Genomic DNA, 20,061 nt, shown 5'->3' with positions numbered 1-20,061 from the left:
ACAACATGTGAATGTGAAGAGCAAACCACAGTCCACTTATAATGCAGCCTGAGCCCTGCCACACGCACAACGGAGGACCTTCTTATAGCAACACTCTAAGTGGCCAGCTACTAGTCAAAGGACATTTAGTATCATGCCAAGTTTTTAAAACTTTGTGTTTTCAAATACATTACAACTTGTTTCCTCGGTTCGCTTCTGATACGATAAATAAATAAATCATTTGGAGACAATAACCTTTTGGGAAAGCATGACCTGTGCAAAACTCTCTCGGTCTTCTATGACCAAAATGACTTTGTTCTCCATCATATGCTTAGCTGTTATACAATGCTGCTCATCAGCCTATCAGATAATTCCAAAGTGATAATACTTTGTGCTTCCTCATCTTTATCATCCCACTCTATAGCATTTTCTCCTTCAAGTCTATCTTCAAAGCATTTAGACAATTTCCTTGATTTTTTTAAAAAATAAGCATGTTTGTCTTCCAGACTGAAAAAATATTGTCTGTCAGCTGCAGATTTGGTATTTCAAATTCTCTGGCCATTTTTGCAAATAGTAGTCTCAGTCTCTGGGGCAAATCAGCACAGAAGGAAGGTGGGGCAAAAATATGACTGAAAAACCTTTAATGTTCTTGCTTTGCAAAACACCACAAAGGCGGGAAATAATTAGCTCTGCTGCAAAAAGAACTCCAAAGCTGGAAAATTTGATACTTTATACCCCTTCTCAGCTTAGCTTAGCAGAAAAATCGGTTGGTGGCTGCAAAAGCACCTCTTGAACTTGCAAATCTCTACACAGACTTCCGTTGCTGGAGACCCAGAACTTTTTGGAAAATGACATTCATAACCATTTGGAGATCATAACCATTTGGAAAAGCATCATCTTTCAAAGAGCAAAAAACCTGTTTGAGCAGAATCTTCTCAAATGGTATACAACCAGATGTAATAATGCAAGGCAATTTGGTTGTTGTCTCTGATCTGTTAGGAGAACGAATATGCTAGTGCATTAAAAATAGCAGTGATTCAGAAGTGTTTTTCAGTTGCCCAAAAATACATATATTCTCCCATAACTTGTTTTATATTATGAACTCAAGAGACAAAATGGAATAGGCTTTGGTAAAAATAACAGATCTGGTTTACTCACAACCTTCATGTGTTCAGCATACACAGCTACACAACTTATCAGTTCACTTACAGAGATGTTCCATATAGTTTCTGTCCACAGATAGCACAGGTCATCTCTCTTACAACAGCAGCAGACATGTGCTTGTCTGAGCAGTCCCAAAGTCTATGGCAGACTAAGGTCTGAGAAGTCTCGGAGCTGATCATGTGGTCTGTAGCCCCGCCCACAACTTCTCAGGAAAGCATAGAGCAAAGGAAAAGAAAGCTGCATACCAGAATATATATACAATAAGTAACAGGATTGTCAATAAACAAATTACTAGGGGATGATTGAAGAAGGTTGCAATTGGGTTGCTGTGAGTTTTCCGGGCTGCGTGGCCATGTTCCAGAAGCATTCTCTCTTGACATGATTGTTGTGAGAATGGTCCAGCATTGCTGTGTTCTCCAATAATATGCTGTGCCCAGGCTGGTTTCTCAAGTGCTCTGCTATGGCTGACATCTCTGGTTGAAGTACTCTGGAGTGCCTTGATTCATGTTTGGGGGCAAATCAGACTACACAGAGAAGCTATAAAATTCCACAAACATGTGGACAATTTCAACGGAATGGAGGAAACCATGAAAATGAACAAAATCTGGCTACCAGTATTAAAACAACTCTAAAATCAGGGCAGTACATAAAGAGCAACACTGAGAAAACAGGGGAATTACAGACAGGAAACAATCAGGGCCAGCTAACACCTCCCAACAAAGGATTCCCCCCGGCAGGAAGCAGCCGTGCTTTGAAACTGTCAGGCTTTTCAATGCTAATCATTGAGTACAGTAGAATCTCGCTTATCCAACATAAACGGGCCAGCAGAACGTTGGATAAGCAAAAATGTTGGATAATGAGGAATTAATAAAGAGCCTATTAAACATCAAATTACGTTATGATTTTACAAACTGACCACCAAAACATGTTTTACAACAAATTGACAAAAAAGCAGTTGAATACATGGTAATGTTACGTAGTAATTACTATATTTAGTGCCAAAACATCGCAATGTATTGAAAACATTGACTACTAAAAGGCAGACTGTGTTGGATAATACAGAACATTGGATAAGCAAGACTCTACTGTAATTAATTGCAACATTCAGACTTGTCTCCAATAGACAAGAGTTTTTTCTCCCACCCTGGACCTTCCACAGATATATAAACCCCACTTGCCTAGTTTCCAGCAGACCTCACAACCTCTCAGGATGCCTGCCATAGATGTGGGTGAAACATCAGGAGAGAATGCTTCTGGTACATGGCCAGACAGCCCAGAAAACTCACAAAAACCCAGATTCCAGCCATGAAAGCCTTCGACAACACATTGAACATCTCAAAAGGTTGTAATTTCCAACAGCCTGGAAGTCCAGTGAAGTCTCCTTCTCTGGAGGTTTCTAAGCAGAGGTTGGGTGGATATCTGTCGAGAAGGCTTGGATTGTGTCTTCCTATCTAGCAGAAGTGTGTTGGGCTGGGGGTCTCCTTTAATTTTAGGATTCTATGGTCTTAACATGCAGCAGCTAAAAAGGCCAATCCAATTCTAAGCTGCAAAAATAGGATTCTAGTATTTGGATCGAGGGAAGGCATAGCCACCCTTTCTTCTGCTTTGATCAGACCTATTCACCTCGAAAAACAGCCATGTGTCCAGTTCTAGGCAAAACAATTCAAGAAGGAGATGGACAGCACGGGGGGTTCCAGAGAAGAGCCACCAAAATGGTCAAAGTGTTGGAAGCCAAGCTCTATGTGGAGTGACTTAAGAAGTTAGGTATGTTTAGCTCGGAGAAGAGAAGGCTGAGAGGAGAAGACATGAGAGCCATGTTTACATATTGGAAAGGATGTCTGTCCCATTGAGGAGAAAGGGGGAAAAGGTTGTTTTCTGCTGCTCTGGAGACTAGGACACAATGGAGCCATGGATTCAAACTGTAGGAAAAGAGATTCCACCTAAACATTAAGAACTTCCTGATGGTAAGAGCTGTTTGGCAGTGGAATCTACTGTTGCCTGGGAGTCCAATGGAGTCTCCTTCTCTGGAGGTTTTTCAGCAGAGGCTGGGTAGCCATCCGTCAGGAGGGTTTGGATTGTGCTTTTCCTGATGACAGGCGGATGGACTGGGTGGCCCTTGGGGTCTCTTCCAACCCTATGATTCTATAATTTGCTAACTTGGGATTTTAAAAACCTTGCACTGCTCCAAATTGGGACCCACGGCAGCCTTACCCCCATTCCACAATGTGTGACTCGTAGTCCCAATACTCGCGGGGCCTCTGCGTGTTGACGTCTGCGTAGACTCTCGCTCGACTTGGCACTGGGCCCGACATGCTGTCCCAGCGTGGTGCTCAGCACCGCAACTGCTCTGCAAAACAAACAAAGAAGAAATTATTATTATTATTATTACAAGACTATTGTAAGGCCCATACAAGTTTCAGTACAAACAACAACAAAAACTAAGATGCACCTGCAATTCTGAGGCGCATCCTGCTGTTAAGAGATGTTTATATGGGGAGAAAAGTATATCATTCCACCATGTCCTACGTGTCAACATAACAATATAACAATATATAATACTAATATTATGCTATACTAATAATGTAATATATTGTATATACATATAATATTGATAGCAATAATAATACCATAATATCATAATAATAATACCACAATATCATAATAATACACTATTAATGCATATTATATATTACATGTAATATTACTAATAATATTGCAGTATAGTTGTATAGTACAATATAGTAATAGTAATACAGTACAGTAATATAGTAATACTAGCTTTGCCCGGCCACGCGTTGCTGAGGCTTATGTTTTCAGGGTGTTGTTTTTTATTTACTGTCCTGATTTTAGCGATTATATTGTTCTGTATTATTATATCACAGTAATGATTACATATTATATTTATAATCTTATATTATCTGCTTAGAACTGGATTATATGAGGCCCCTTCTACACAGCTGTATAAAATGCACACTGAAGTGGATTATATGGCAGTGTGGACTCAAGATAATCCAGTTCAAAGCAGATAATATAAGATTATAAATGGGTTATATAGCTCTGTGGAAGGGCCTTGAGTCTACAGTGCCATATACTGTAATCCAGTTCAAATCTGATAATGTGTATTTTATAGGCAGTGTGGAAGAGGCCTACGTGAGACCTAACTCTGCCTGTCCCCTGGGCTGAGTGGGTTGCTAGGAGACCAAGTGGGCGGAGCTTAGCCTTCTAACTGGCAGCAATTGGATAAAAACAATGATTCTTCTCCCTCTAATTAGGACTTTATTTTTCTTTTCTTTTTGTTGTATGAACGTAGAGGCATGGATGAGGGGTTGTGCTGCCAAGTTTAGTGTTTCTGGGATGTGTAGTTTTGTTGTTTTGTCCTAGGCCGAAATTTCATTACCCTTTTATATATATAGATATATGTACATATAACTTGTAAGCTGCCCTGAGTCCCCTTCAGGGTGGAAAGGGCAGGATATAAATGTTGTAAAAATAAATAAATATCTTAGAAATGAAAGAAATGCATTTTTATCATACTGATGTCATGCTTTTGTCTCTTGATTGAAATGCATTGGGGAGGATCCCAATGTCTTATGCGCAATATTTCAAAGATGATGGACATGGAAAGAAGTTAGTACACACTGAATTGTCAGCAACCTGTTTGTGCAATTTTGGATTTGGGAGCAAGAGATTTCTGGAGAAGGGATGCGCAGAATCAAAACTGGAAGGGATCCTCAAAGACCATCCAGTCCCATCCCCATCTAGTATAAAGTAAGACCCAATCCAAGCCTTCCTAGCAGACAGCCATCCAGCTTCTACTTAAAAACCCTCAGAGAGAAAGAAGGAAAGTCCACCAGAGTCCAAAGCAGCATATTCCACTGGAGTTATGGCTCTTCTGGGTCTTTTCTGCCAAATAGTGTTGATGCCTCACCAAACTACAACTGCCACTTCTCTCAGGCATGGGCAAACTCCAGACTTCCAGGTGTTTTGGACTTCAATTCTCACAATTCCTAACAGCCTGGAGGGCTGAATGTGACAGCGCGAGTGGCGCCATCTATATGTCAAACTGTAAGTTGCAAGATTTGAATTGTTCTATCATGCCTGATTTTGCCTTGACCCTGTAAATGTAGTTGGATTGATTGGTTATTCATAGCTGTCAATCAATGTTGTTTGCACCAGTTATATTGCTCCCTCAGCTCAATTGTTTGACTCCACCCTTTCCTGGAGTGTGTCAGTGTTTCCTTCTTCATTCCACCATCAAGCTTTCTATCAGATGGACGTGAGAGAGAGACTTGGCTCTAAAAGTCCTTGATTAAGTTACCTCTCAGCACCAATTCTGAGGTTCTTACCCTTGAGACTTATGCTTCATGTTTAGGGTTAACCTGGACGACCTTGAGGAGTCTCAAGCGCCTTCAAATCAGTTCTTTGGCACCAGAGGAAGACTGTGTCTTCAAACACAGGTCATTTGGACTGAGGCCGAGGATTGCTCCGGCATTCACAGCCATTGAGAAAGAGGGACCTGGAAAAGCTTCTCAGCTGCAGAGCTCCTTGGACTTAAGACAACCAAAGACTGTAATGTATATTTTCCTTTACCCCTTTGAAACTTCCAGCTTATTGGGATAACCTTTTGTGAACAATAAAACCAGTTTTGAGTTATCTAGAGTGTTTTGGTCCTTGGGAGTTCCAGTTTCCCTAAAGGAGGGCAAGAAGCAATCCCCTGGGGAAAGATGTCGCGTCCATGCCTCTTTCGCTAAGAGTTATAGCCCCAGGCATGATGGCACACTGAAGTTTGCCCATATCTGATATAAATATAGGAGTCACAGCTGAACTGTGAAGAAAAGTGGGTGGTGGGAGCTATCAGCTTATAATAAATATTCTTTCCCTCTTTTGTTTGCAACATCCCAGCATTCTTGGCAATCCGTGCAAGAATCCCAGCTGAAGATTCATAGTAATTTAGCTGTGAAAAATCCATGCAGCTGCAAGACTGAGGTGAGAGGGACCTGGTTACTGAGACATGGCAAACCGAGCACCGGGAACAAAGCACGGCAAGGAAATTGAGACAGGCTCTGATACTTCTCTGGCCAATGAAAGTGACACTGGTCTGGCGGAGATTGAGGGGCTGAGGTTTCCTTCCGCTTCGAAGCACACACAGCCAGCAATTTAAATGTATAATTCCACTGTATCTCAAGCCCTAGAGCAGCAGAAAACAAGCCTTGCCCCACTCCTCAATGAGACCTTCTTTTCAGTATTGAAACATGGCTCTCACAGGCCTTCTCTCCTCCAAGCTCAACAGACTCAACTCCCTCTGCCCTTCCTCACAGGCTTTGGTCATTTTGGTCTCACGTCTCTGGAAACCTTCCACTTTGTTCATCTCCTTGAATTGCTTGGCCCAGAACTGGACACAGGGTTATTGTCCTAGTAAAATCTGACCAAAGCAGGAGAGAGTGGGACTCTGAATTTCCTTGCTCTGGATACTGGACCTCCCATTGAAGCAGCCTAGCATTGCACAGGCTTTGTAAGATGCCACAGCACACTCTTGACTCATGTTCAGGTTATGCTTTAAGACATGGACTTCAAGCCCGCTGTCACCAATTCTGTATCTGGTTGCTTCATTTCTTCTGCTATTACCATGCATTTCTCCCAGCTCTGGAATTAGTTTTGGGCCATCTCCCCAATCTGTGGTCATTTTGGACTCTGATGTTTTCCCTTGAGACATCGAGAAATAGCTTGTGATGGATGCTGCCTGTTAGTGACCCTAGCAAAGGATTTCCTGGGAAGGTTTGTTCAGAGGGGCAATTGCCTTTGCCCCTCTCTGAGATTGAGAGTGTGGCCGGCTCCAGGTCACTCAATGGGTTCAGTTGAGCTTCGATATCAGGTCTCTGGGGCCATTGGCTTTTCACCCAAGCCTTTGGTTAAGATCGCCCATCCCCATCATAATCATAACTATATTCCTCAACCTTTTTGTATTGGTCGCACTTCTCCTGGTTACTTGATATTAGCTCAGGGCTCCTCTCATCCCAAATTGACCTCAAACGAATCTGTGGCACTTTATCTGTTTCTGAGTCCACAAATTATAATGTGCACTTTGCTAATCTATCATTACAACCTCATTGTTTTTAATTTCTATGTTTTTAGTAAGTGTGTTTTATTTTCTGGTTAAAGTTTAAATATTATAACTGGTGCATGTTATTGTTTGTTGATGTATTGTACTTTACAATCCACAAGCATGTGGACAACTTCAACAGAAAGAAGGAAACCATGAAAATGAACAAAATCTGGCTACCAGTATTAAAAAACTCTAAAATCAAAACAGTAGATGGGAACCAACACTCTGAAGGAAGAGGAGCCCCAAGGACGGCTATTGACTGAACAAAGGATCCCCCCAGGCAAGAGACAAAAACCTTTCCAATGCTAATTAGAGTGATTAACTGAGAGTGACTGAGGATGGTGCAATATCGCTGCCTTGCAGCGTTTTAATTTTTGTATACTTTTTATCATGTTTTTATCATGTTTTGTTTTATAGTATATTTGTTGCTGGCCCTCGTGGCAGAATGTAAGCTGCTCTGAGTCCCCTCGGGGAGAAGGGCGGGGTATAAATGCATGTAATAAATAAATAAAATAAAATTAACTGAAACATTAATGCTGGCTTCCCAGTGACAAGGACTCTTGCCACACCCTGGACTCTCCACAGATATATATATTTTCCTTTCCTAGTTTCTCCATACCTCACAACCTTTGAGGATGCCTGCCATAGATGTGGGCGAAACGTCAGGAGACAATACTTCTGGAACATGGTCACACAGCCCGAAAGACATACAACAACCCTACTGTACTTTACTGTTTTGTATCTGATATTTCTGTGAGCCGCTCCGAGTCCCCTTCGAGGGAGATGGTGACGGGATACAAACAAACATTATTATTATTATTATTATCCAACACCCAACTCTTTCTTCCTCACACTTCAGGTTCTGCCACTTTCTGCAATGTATGAAAGAAATCTGCCTGTGTTTGGAGATGCAAACAACACTCAAGTGATGCCATGCTCTAATCTGCTAGAGATACCAAATATCGCTATGAAATGTGCAGGCAAAGGGAGCATCCGCACCCAAGCCGATGCGGCAGGCTCTCCTTCTGCGCGAAGGAGGGTTATTCACCAATACAGCGTTTCCGTTGCTTTGCATCTCAGGATTCCTACCTCGAGTTTAGGTTACTCGGTCGCCCCAAAGCAGCCGGGAGTCGTCCCCCACCAGGCAGCGCAAGGCACGAACAGCATCCCAGGCAAAGAGGAGGCGCAGCAGGACGTCGCCGGGTGGACAGTGCGCAGGCAATGCTCAGGAGGGGCTCCACGCGGTCAGTGGGCGTCCATCCAGTGCGAGAGGAGCAGCGGTTTCGTCACAGCATTGCCCTGTCCCTGGAAGAAGAGCAAACGTTTTGGTAAGGCCTCTTCCATCCCTGACACTTAATTCTCAAGTTTTTCTGAAAGCAATAAAAATAAACATGCAGAGCTATAGAAGGGATGAGACCAGGCTTGAAAACAGCCCGTGTCAAAGGGACCAAGGAATCTAAAGTGGACCCCAAGCTGAACATGAGCCAACCGTGAAATGAAAAAAGCCAATAAGATTCCAAGCTGCATCAACACAAGCCTGATGGTAAGGGAAGTTATATCTCTTCTGGCAGCCTATTCAATTTTATAAAGTAAATTTAAAATTTACATTCTATTTGTATTTTAATATATACCATATATACTCGAATATAAGCCGACCCGAATATAAGCTGAGGCACCTAATTTTACCATAAAAAACTGGGAAAACATTACTCCAGTATAAGGCGAGATACAAATAAAATTACATTAATTGAGGCATCAGTAGTTTAAATGTTTTTGAATGTTTACCTCAAACTGTAATTTAAGAAATGACTGTTCAACTCTGATTAAATCATTATTTTCATCTTCTTCAATGTAAATGCCCTTATGTATCCTTTTAATAATAATAGAGTGAAATAATAAATGTAATAATAATAATAATAATAATAATAATAATAAATACAGGAAAATAATAAATGTAATAATAGAGTAAAATAATAAATGTATTATTAATAATAAAAAGAGTAAAATAAATGTAAAAGTAACAACAATAATAGGGTAAAATAATAAATGTAATAATACCAATCATAATAGAGAAAAATAATAAATTTACCATATATACTTGAGTATAAGCCGACCTGAATATAAGCCTACCAGGACCCTCACCCGAGTATAAGCTGAGGAGGTTTTTTTCAGTCCTAAAAAAGGGCTGAAAAACTAGGCTTATACTTGAGTATATACAGTATATTTTAATCCTTACACTATGCATTTATATACTTATGGTTTTTTAATCCTCGCAATATGTATTTTAACATATGTATTTTGTGATGGTGTGTTTTAATCTATGTATTTTATGGTGATGTGTTTTAACTGTACTGTGTCCCGCCTACCGGCTGTTAGGAATTGTGGGAGTTGAAGTCCAAAACACCTGGAGGGCCCTAGTTTGTCCATGCCTGCCTTAAAGGCACTTGAAAGTGGCCTGACAAATCTGCTAGAGAGGGAAAAAATGGAAGGACATTTCACCCACAATGGTCCAAGTGTTGCCCAAGGAAATCTCAGAGGAAGACCAAGACAATGCCCTTCTGTGTTTAGGGCTTTCCAGCAAGCAGTATCTAGGGCAAGCTCTCTACAGGTGGCACACAGAGACATCATCAGAAAGACTAGCCATCACCGACAGACTTATTTTCCAGGAATTTGTTCCATTTCCTATTTAAAGCTGGAAAGTTGGATGGAACAAGGGTGCCATTTAGTGGCCAAGAGCTTCATCCGGCATCCTAATCCTACAGAAGCACCGCAGGGACAGAACACATACCACAATCAAGAATATTTAGGCTACTGAAATGGACAAATCAACTTCAATTCTACAACAAGATAATACACAAAAACTGCAAGAACTAAAACCTTTTATGGATTTTATCATCTGAATTACTGTGTTTCGAAATGGCGCAGGTCTCTAACTAGAACTATAATATAAAGGTACTCTCTCTGTTTCTCTAGAATATATATATACCGTAGATACTCAAGTATAAGCCGACCCGAATATAAGCCGAGGCATCTAATTTTACCACAAAAACTGGGAAAACTTATTGACTCGAGTATAACACGAGGGTGGGAAATGCAGCAGCTACAGGTCAAATTCAAAAATAGAAATAGATATTAATAAAATTGGGTTGTTGTGTGTCTTTCGGGCTGTGTGGCCATGTTCCAGAAGCATTCTCTCCTGACGTTTCGCCCACATCTATGGCAGGCATCCTCAGAGGTTGTGTTGTGTGTCTTTCGGGCTGTGTGGCCATGTTCCAGAAGCATTCTCTCCTGACGTTTCGCCCACATCTATGGCAGGCATCCTCAGAGGTTGTGACAACCTCTGAGGATGCCTGCCATAGATGTGGGCGAAACGTCAGGAGAGAATGCTTCTGGAACATGGCCACACAGCCCGAAAGACACACAACAACCCTGTGATCCTGGCCATGAAAGCCTTCGACAACACATTAATAAAATTATTTGAGGCATCAGTAGGTTAAATGTTTTTTGAATATTTATATAAAACTGTAATTTAAGATGATAATAAGACTTTAATAAGATAAGACTGTCCAAATCTGAATACCTATATACTCAAGTATAAGCCGACCTGAATAGAAGCCGGCCAGGACCCTCAACTCGAGTATAAGCCGAGTATATATTCTGCAATATTAAGACTTACTCCATTTTTCAACATGTTTATATGATGTATTGAAATTGATTAAATACAGCAGATCTAGTAAATGTTGGAAATGTGAGAAAAATGTTGGGATATTTTATCATATGCAAAAAAAAAAGTCTTGCAAAAAGACCCAGAAATATTAGATTCAAAAATACAGGATGCCAGAAGAAATTGTTATGGTTAAAAGGGGCTGATAATATCGGTACACAAATTCCGTTGGAACAAAGGGATAAGGTTTTGGACCAGAGTTTGAAGTTTAATTTGAAATATTTTTATAAGATGATGTGTAGGTGGTACTTGTCACCAGGGGAAACTTTCGAAGATGTATAAAGGCAGTTCTAGGAAATGTTGGAAATGAGAGGAAAATGTTAGGACGCTTTATCCTATGCGGTGGTCTTGCAGAAAGCCCCAAAATACTGGACTTTACATATGATGCCAGAAGAAATTTTTAAGGTTAAAATCATGATGAAACCAGAGTTTTATTTGTTTATATATACAAATATATATAAGGTAAAGGTAAAGATTGCCCCTTGACATTAAATCTAGTCAAGTCCAACTCTGGGGGTCGGTGCTCATCTCTGTTTCTAAGCCGAAGAGCCGGCGTTGTCCATAGACAACGCCGTTACCTTCCTGCTGGAGCGGTACCTATTGGTCTATTCACATTTGCATGTTTTTAAACTGCTAGGTTGGCAGAGGTTGGGGCTAACAACAAGAGCTCACCCCACTCCATGGATTCGAATCACCGACCTTTTGGTCAAGATGTTCTGCAGCTCAGTGGTTTAACCCGCTGGATCACTGCGCCCCCGCCCCCACACACAAACACATATACATACATACATACAACATATATATATATATACACACACACACACACATATATAGACCGGTCTGTGGCGCAGCTGGTTAGTAGCCAGGTGCAATAAATCACGGTCATGAGTTCGAAACCAGCCCGGGTCGGAGTGAGCTCCCAACCATTAATACTCTAGCTCGCTATTGACCTATGCAGCCCGAAAGACAGTTGCATCTGTCAAGTAGGAAATTTAGGTACCGCATTTATGTGGGGAGGTTAATTTAATTAATTTATGACACCATAAAACCTTCCAGCAGCATACGGAAGAATGAGGAGGTACTCCATCAAGGGACTCAGTGTCACAAGTGGATGGTGAAGCAGCAGTTCCCCCTGTGGCTGGAATCGAGCATACCCTCGTGAATCTGGAAAATGTTAAATTGCCTCTGTGTCTGTCTATGTTGTATGTCTAATGGCATTGAATGTTTGCCATGTATATGTGCATTGTGATCCGCCCTGAGTCCCCTTTGGGGGGAGAAAAAAGGGCAGAATATAAATACTGTAAATAAATAAATGAACAAATATTCATACATCTAAGCTCTGGATCACATAGGAAAGGGTTCACACCCTTGTGGTGCTTCTTTTGCCATATGTGCTCCTGTGCAGAAGATTCCACCTCACTTTCTGTGATAATTGGATTTTGAAAACAAGGAAACAAGGACTGAGGATGAAACTTCAATGGAGACCCTTTCCCCCATGATAGTAACTCTTCCAGGAGTGAATTTCCCTCCTGAGGGGTAGATTTTTCTCACTTCCTGTTGTCTCAGCCCTATTATTAACTGAGAGTCATTTCTAAGTCAGATGTTTGTAACTCGGGGACAGCCTGTACATACATGATCACTCCACTTAGAATAGTTTGTGCTCAGAGATGGAAGAGCCCCATTATCCCACGGCAAGAAAGATGGCTGACAAAGATCTACGAATTAGCAGATATGAACAAATCGACAATGCTGATGAAGGAGAAACTTTTAATCAACTTTTAAGAAGACTGGGGCTTGCCTATCACCTTTTCACAACAACGATGGGGCAGATTTCAACTGTTGGATTTATGACTTAGAGGAATGTTATTAAAATTAGAAATGTGGTTATATAGAATAATCAAGTAAAAGGAGTAGAATAATAAGGGGTAAAAATTAACAGACAAGAGTGTCATGTTCATCGAATTGCCTTAGCAGTATGTTGTTCTTAGTACATGTCTTAGGTTAGTGTGTGTGTTTTAGACTGACTTTGCCAGATATAGGTTTAGTGTCATACGCTATGAACATCTGCTTTCTTTGTACTCTTTCTTTTTCTTTTTTTGAATAAAAAATAATTTAAGAAGAGAGATAAAAAGCAGGATATAAATATGATCATCCTCCTCAAATAGACCCCTAAGGAACTGTGTCCCCGTTCCAACTTCTCGTTCCCCAAAACTTCCAGTTGCACAAGGAAAACTCCTTAAAAACACAACTTTTGCAATCTTTCTTTCTCCATTTCTAGGCTCATCTTACAAAAGAGACCCATAAAGCATGTGGCATTGGCTTCCTCCATAGTCCTGGCATCTCGTGGTGTGTCCAAAGGGTGATAAGCTTCAGTTTAATCATCCTGGCTTCTGGCCTTGATAAACTCTAGGAACTACTGTATTTGTCTTTTTGGAGGTCTCTGATATCTTTAAGCCTCTCCTCAAAATAACTGATTGTGGGATTTGGGGGAAGGAGCTGTGTAGTTTTAAATGTTTTTTATTTTTATATCCCACGATACACAAGTTTTTTATACTCATGTTTTAATGCATTCGCTCTATTGTATTATTATACTTATATCCTGTTTTTATCTCTTTATCGAGACACAAAGCATGATCTCGTGATTGAAAAGCAAACTTGTATTGTCTCATGTTTGCTGCTAGCTGCCTTGAGTCCCTGTCTCAGGATAAAGGCAGGATAAAAATAAAGTAAATAAGTACATTCCCTGTTCAGGGTTCACAGCCATTCAATGAGCAACAGGAAATAAAATGCCATGCATGATCCTGACTTTAGTCATGTTTAAATGGTTTATCAGGTTTTTTTTCCTTGTTTGGTTCAACGAGATTTTAACAGAATTGTTTTAATAATCATGATGCTGAACCCTATTTTAATATTGATGCGTTGTATGTTTTTAAAAATTGTATGATTTTTAAGGCTGTGAGCCACTTCGGATCACAATCCAGAGAGAAAAGTGGGATACAAGTAAATATAATAATAATAAGTAGATATTAATCTCAGTTATCCGAAATTTAAGCAACTCAAATTATAATAGAGTAAAACTGTGTCACATTACGTTTGTCTTTGCTTTTAATTACTGTATTCGTATAATATCAAATCCCCCTTCCTCCCCATTGAAAGTCACATGATAAATAAATAATAATATACGTTCATACATTTGGGACACCTTTTAATGCACACTCTCTCTCTCTCCCCTTCTTCCTCACTCAAAGACGCATTCTTATTAATAAATAATATAATAATATGCATTCACACACTTGAGACACCTTTTAATGCACTCTCTCCCTTCCTCCTCATTGAAAGGTCTATTATTATTATTATTATTATTATTATTATTATTAATAATAATATAATAATTTACATTCATACCTTTGAGACACCTCTTAATACACTCTCCCCTTTCCCTTCATCCCCATTGAAAGGTCAATTATTATTATTAAATAATAACAATATATCAATAATATACATTCATATACTAGTGACACCTTTTAATACACACTCTCTTTCCCTTCCTTTAACTGAAAGCCCAGATAATAATAATAATAATAATAATAATAATAATAATATACATTCATACATTTGAGACACCTATTAATACACTCTCTCCTTCCCCCTCCTCCTAACTGAGCGAGCCATTATTTTTAATATAATAATAGTAATAATAATAATATACATGCATACACGTGAGACACCATTTAATATACCGGTACTTTCTATCCCTTCCCTTCATTGAAAGACCTAACAACAACAACAACAACAACAACAACAAAAACAATTATATACACTCATGTACTTGAGAGATACCTTTTAATACACTCTCTCTTTCCATTATTTATTTGTTTACCATATTTATATCCCGTCTTTCTCACCCTGGAAGGGACTCAAAGTGGCCTTACCACATGCAGCAATTTGAACCCATATAAACAATACAGAATCACAATTAAAACCAAACAATTAAAACATGAATTATTAAAAACAACAATTAAAATCATGCCAACCAAAACATAATCCAGGGCCATTCCATTTGTCAGCTACATTGTTTCATAGTAAATTATCACACTGCTCCAATTACTTATCAAAAGCTTGGTCCCAAAGCCATATCTCAAGTTTTTTTTTTCTTTTCCTGCAGGTCAGGAGACATGGGGCTGATCTGATCTCACTGGAGTGGGATTTAGCTGAGGGGCTATCACTGAGAAGGCCCTGTCTCTCATCCCCACCAATCGCATCTCTGAAGGAAGTGGGACCAAGAGCAGGGCCTCCCCAGACAATCTTAATCTTCGAGATGGTTCATAGAGGGAGATACGGTTGGACAGGTAAGCTGGGCCGGAACCATTTAAGGCTTTATAGGCTAAAACCAGCACTTTGAATTGCGCTCGATAGTAGACTGGCAGCCAGTGGAGCTGACTTACATCGCTCTGGTTAGAAATCCGGCTGCTGCCCGTTGGACCACTTGAAGCTTCCAAACAATCTTCAAAGGCAACCCTATATAGAGCGTATTGCAGTAGTCTATTCAGGATGTAACCACAGCGTTGACTATTGTGGCCAAATCTGACTTCCCAAGGTACTTCCCTTCCTCCCCATTGAAAGGCTCAGTCTTATTCTTAATAAATAATAATAATAATATGCATGCATACTCTTGAGACATCTTTTAATGAATCCTCTCTTCCCTTCATTGAAATACCTATTATTTATTAATAATAATATAATAAAGATAGATATTCATACATTTGAGACACCTTTTAATACACTCTTTTCCCTTCATTGAAAGACCAAATAATACTAATACTACTAATAATAAAATACATTCACTCTCTCCCTTTCCATCTTCTCCATTGAAAGGCCCATTCTTATTAATAATATATAATGATATAATAGTAATATACATGCATACATTCCAGACACCTTTTAATATACTCTTTCACTTCCCTTCATTGAAAGACCAAAGAATAATAATATTATAATATCCATTCATATAGTCTCTCCCTTCTCTTCTTCCCCACTGAAAGGCCCATTATTAATAAATAATTATAATATAATAAGATAATACATGCATACACTATAGACACCTCTGAACACACTGTTCTTCACCTTCCTCCTCATTGAAAGGCCCATTATTAGTATTAATCTAATAATATAATAGTAATATACATACATACGCTCAATACATTTTAATACACTCTCTTTCGTTCATTGAAAGACCTAATAATAATAATAATAATAATAATAATAATAATAATAATAATAATAATATATTATATACTTTCTCCTCTCCATCCTCCCCATTGAAAGGCTCATTATTATTAATAAATACTGATATAATAGTAGACCTAATAATAATATACATTCATATAATATGCATGCATACATTTGAAATACCTTTGAATACTCTTCCCTTCATTGAAAGACCAAAATAATAATAATGATGCTAATAATAATAATAATATACATTCACTCTCGCCCTTTCCATCTTCTCCATCGAAAGGCCCATTCTTATTAATAATATATAATGATATAATAGAAATATAAATGCATACATTCGAGACACCTTTTAATATACTCTCTTTCACTTCCCTTTATTGAAAGACCAAAATAATAATAATAATAATAATAATAATAACAACAACAACAACAACATACATTCACTCTCTCCCTTTCCATCTTCTCCAGTGAAAGGCCCATTCTAATTAATAGTATATAATGATATAATAGTAATATACATGAATACATTCGAGACATCCTTTAATACACACTCTTTCACTTCCCTTCATTGAAAGCCCGTTATTATTAATAAATACTAATATAATAGTAGACCTAATAATAATTTACATTCATATAATAATATGCATGCATACACTTGAAATACCTTTGAATACTCTTCCCTTCATTGAAAGACCAAAATAATAATAATATACATTCATTCTCTCCCTTTCCATCTTCTCCATCGAAAAGCCCATTCTTATTAATATATAATGATATAATAGTAATATACATGCATACACTTGAAATAATTTAATACTCTTCACTTCATTGAAAGATCAAAATAATAATAATAATAATAATAAACATTCACTCTTCCCCTTTCCATCTTCTCTATTGAAAGGCCCATTCTTACTAATAATATACATTCATATAATAGTAATATACATGCATACACTTGAAATACCTTTTAATACTCTTCACTTCATTGAAAGACCAAATAATAATAATATACATTCACTCTCTCCCTTTCCATCTTCTCCATTGAAAGGCCCATTCTTATTAATAATATATAATGATATAATAATAATATACATGCATACATTCGAGACACCTTTTAATATACTCTCTTTCACTTCCCTTCATTGAAAGACCAAAATAATAATAATAGTAATAAACATTCACTCTCCCCTTTCCATCTTCTCCATTGAAAGGCCCATTCTTATTAATAATATATAATGATATAATAGAAATATAAATGCATACATTCGAGACACCTTTTAATATACTCTCTTTCACTTCCCTTCATTGAAAGACCAAAATAATAATAATAAACATTCACTCTCTCCCTTTCCATCTTCTCCATTGAAAGGCCCATTCTTATTAATAATATATAATGATATAATAGTAATATACATGCATACATTCAAGACACCTTTTAATATACTCTATTTCACTTCCCTTCATTGAAAGACCAAAATAATAATAATAATAATAACAACAACAACAACATACATTCACTCTCTCCCTTTCCATCTTCTCCAGTGAAAGGCCCATTCTAATTAATAGTATATAATGATATAATAGTAATATACATGAATACATTCGAGACACCTTTTAATACACTCTCTTTCACTTCCCTTCATTGAAAGAGTAAAATAATAATAATAATAATAATAATAATATACATTCACTCTCCCCTTTCCATCTTCTCCATTGAAAGGCCCATTCTTATGAATAATATGTAATGATATAATAGTAATATCCATGCATACACTCCTTTCAACCCCCTCTCTCCCGTGCTGAGGCCTCCCCGGGATGTCCCTCGCAGGCCCCCGTCCCCTGACTAGGCCCCACTTCTCCTCAGGAAGGGGTTCCTTTACCTGGGGAAGAAGGAAGGAAGAAGGCCTCTCCTCGGTCCGCTTCTCGTGAGGGCGGGGGGGTGGGAGGGCGGGCGGGCGGGGGCGCAGGCCTCTCCCGGGTCCGCCGGAAAAGAGAGAGAGAGAGAGAGAGAGGGAGGGAGGGAGGGGGGCCAGGCAAGATGGCGGCGGCCGCCGCGGCAGAGCAGGCGAGCGGGCGGGGGGAGCGGCCTCCCGGGACACGCCCCTTCCGGGCGGCGGCCAATCCGTGCGCGCTGAGAGGCACAAGGCGGGGCGGGCGCTCACTTCCGGCGCTCTGGCTCCCGAGGTGGAGCCCTCTTCTGCTCCGCCAGAGGGAACCAAGGCAGGTGCTTCTGGGTTCAGCATCACATACTGTATTCCCCCCCCCCTCTCTCTTTCTCTCTCTCTACCTAACTACCTATCTACATACCTATCTATTTACCTATCTACCTATTTACCTACCTACCCATCTACCTACCTATTTACCTACCTGCCTATCTATCTACCTGCCTATCTACCTATTTGCCTACCTATCTACCTGTTTATCTACCTATTTACCTATCTACCTACCTATCTGCCTACCTACCTACATACCTATCTACCTATTTACCTACCTGCCTATCTACCTATTTGCCTACCTATCTACCTGTTTATCTACCTATTTACCTATCTACCTACCTATCTGCCTACCTACCTACATACCTATCTACCTATTTACCTACCTACCTATTTACCTACCTACATATCTACCTACCTATCTATCTGTCTACCTGCCTGTCTACCTACCTATCTACCTATTTACCTACCTATCTACCTACCTATCTACCTGCCTATGTACCTATCTACCTATTTACCTACCTATCTACCTATTTATCTACCTACCTATTTACCGATCTACCTACCTACCTATCTGCCTACCTACCTACATACGTATCTACCTATTTACATACCTACCTACCTACCTATTTACCTACCTACATATCTACCTACCTATCTGTCTACCTGCCTATCTACCTACCTATTTACCTACCTATCTACCTGCCTATGTACCTATCTACCTATTTACCTACCTACCCACCTACCTACATATCTACCTATTTATCTACCTATCTACCTACCTACATATCTACCTATTTATCTACCTACCTACCTACCTACATATCTACCTATTTATCTACCTATCTACCTACCTACATATCTACCTATTTATCTACCTATCTACCTATACCTATTTACCTATCTACCTACCTACCAATTTACCTACCTATCTATCTACCTGCCTATCTGCCTACCTACCTCCCTACCTACCTATTTATCTACCTATCTACCTATACCTATTTACCTATCTACCTACCTACCAATTTACCTACCTATCTATCTACCTGCCTATCTGCCTACCTACCTCCCTACCTACCTATTTATCTACCTATCTACCTATACCTATTTACCTATCTACCTACCTACCAATTTACCTACCTATCTATCTACCTGCCTATCTGCCTACCTACCTCTCTACCTACCTATTTATCTACCTATCTACCTATACCTATTTACCTATCTACCTACCTACCAATTTACCTACCTATCTATCTACCTGCCTATCTGCCTACCTACCTCCCTACCTACCTATTTATCTACCTATCTACCTATACCTATTTACCTATCTACCTACCTACCAATTTACCTACCTATCTATCTACCTGCCTATCTGCCTACCTACCTCCCTACCTACCTATTTATCTACCTATCTACCTATACCTATTTACCTATCTACCTACCTACCAATTTACCTACCTATCTATCTACCTGCCTATCTGCCTACCTACCTCCCTACCTACCTATTTATCTACCTATCTACCTATACCTATTTACCTATCTACCTACCTACCAATTTACCTACCTATCTATCTACCTGCCTATCTGCCTACCTACCTCCCTACCTACCTATTTATCTACCTATCTACCTATACCTATTTACC

General features: G+C 39.3%; 1 protein-coding gene across 1 annotated transcript in view; it reads right to left on the bottom strand.

The window, feature by feature from the left end:
- Positions 1–18,235, bottom strand: part of LOC100566597 (casein kinase II subunit alpha) — a 42,562-nt gene extending 24,327 nt beyond the window's left edge. The window contains exons 1-3 of the mRNA XM_062979862.1: positions 18,086–18,235; positions 8,336–8,551; positions 3,355–3,490 (exon numbers count right to left, since the gene is read on the bottom strand). Coding sequence (XP_062835932.1) covers positions 3,355–3,455 — 101 coding nt within the window. The 5' untranslated portion in view covers positions 3,456–3,490; positions 8,336–8,551; positions 18,086–18,235. The remainder of the gene's footprint in view (positions 1–3,354; positions 3,491–8,335; positions 8,552–18,085) is intronic.
- Positions 18,236–20,061: the final 1,826 nt, after the last annotated feature.

This window comes from Anolis carolinensis, chromosome 4, assembly GCF_035594765.1.
Source record: "Anolis carolinensis isolate JA03-04 chromosome 4, rAnoCar3.1.pri, whole genome shotgun sequence".
In the NCBI taxonomy this organism is placed as follows: Eukaryota; Metazoa; Chordata; class Lepidosauria; order Squamata; family Dactyloidae; genus Anolis; species Anolis carolinensis.
The sequence above is the reverse complement of the archived record's forward strand: the minus strand, read 5'-3'. Positions and strand labels throughout refer to the sequence as shown.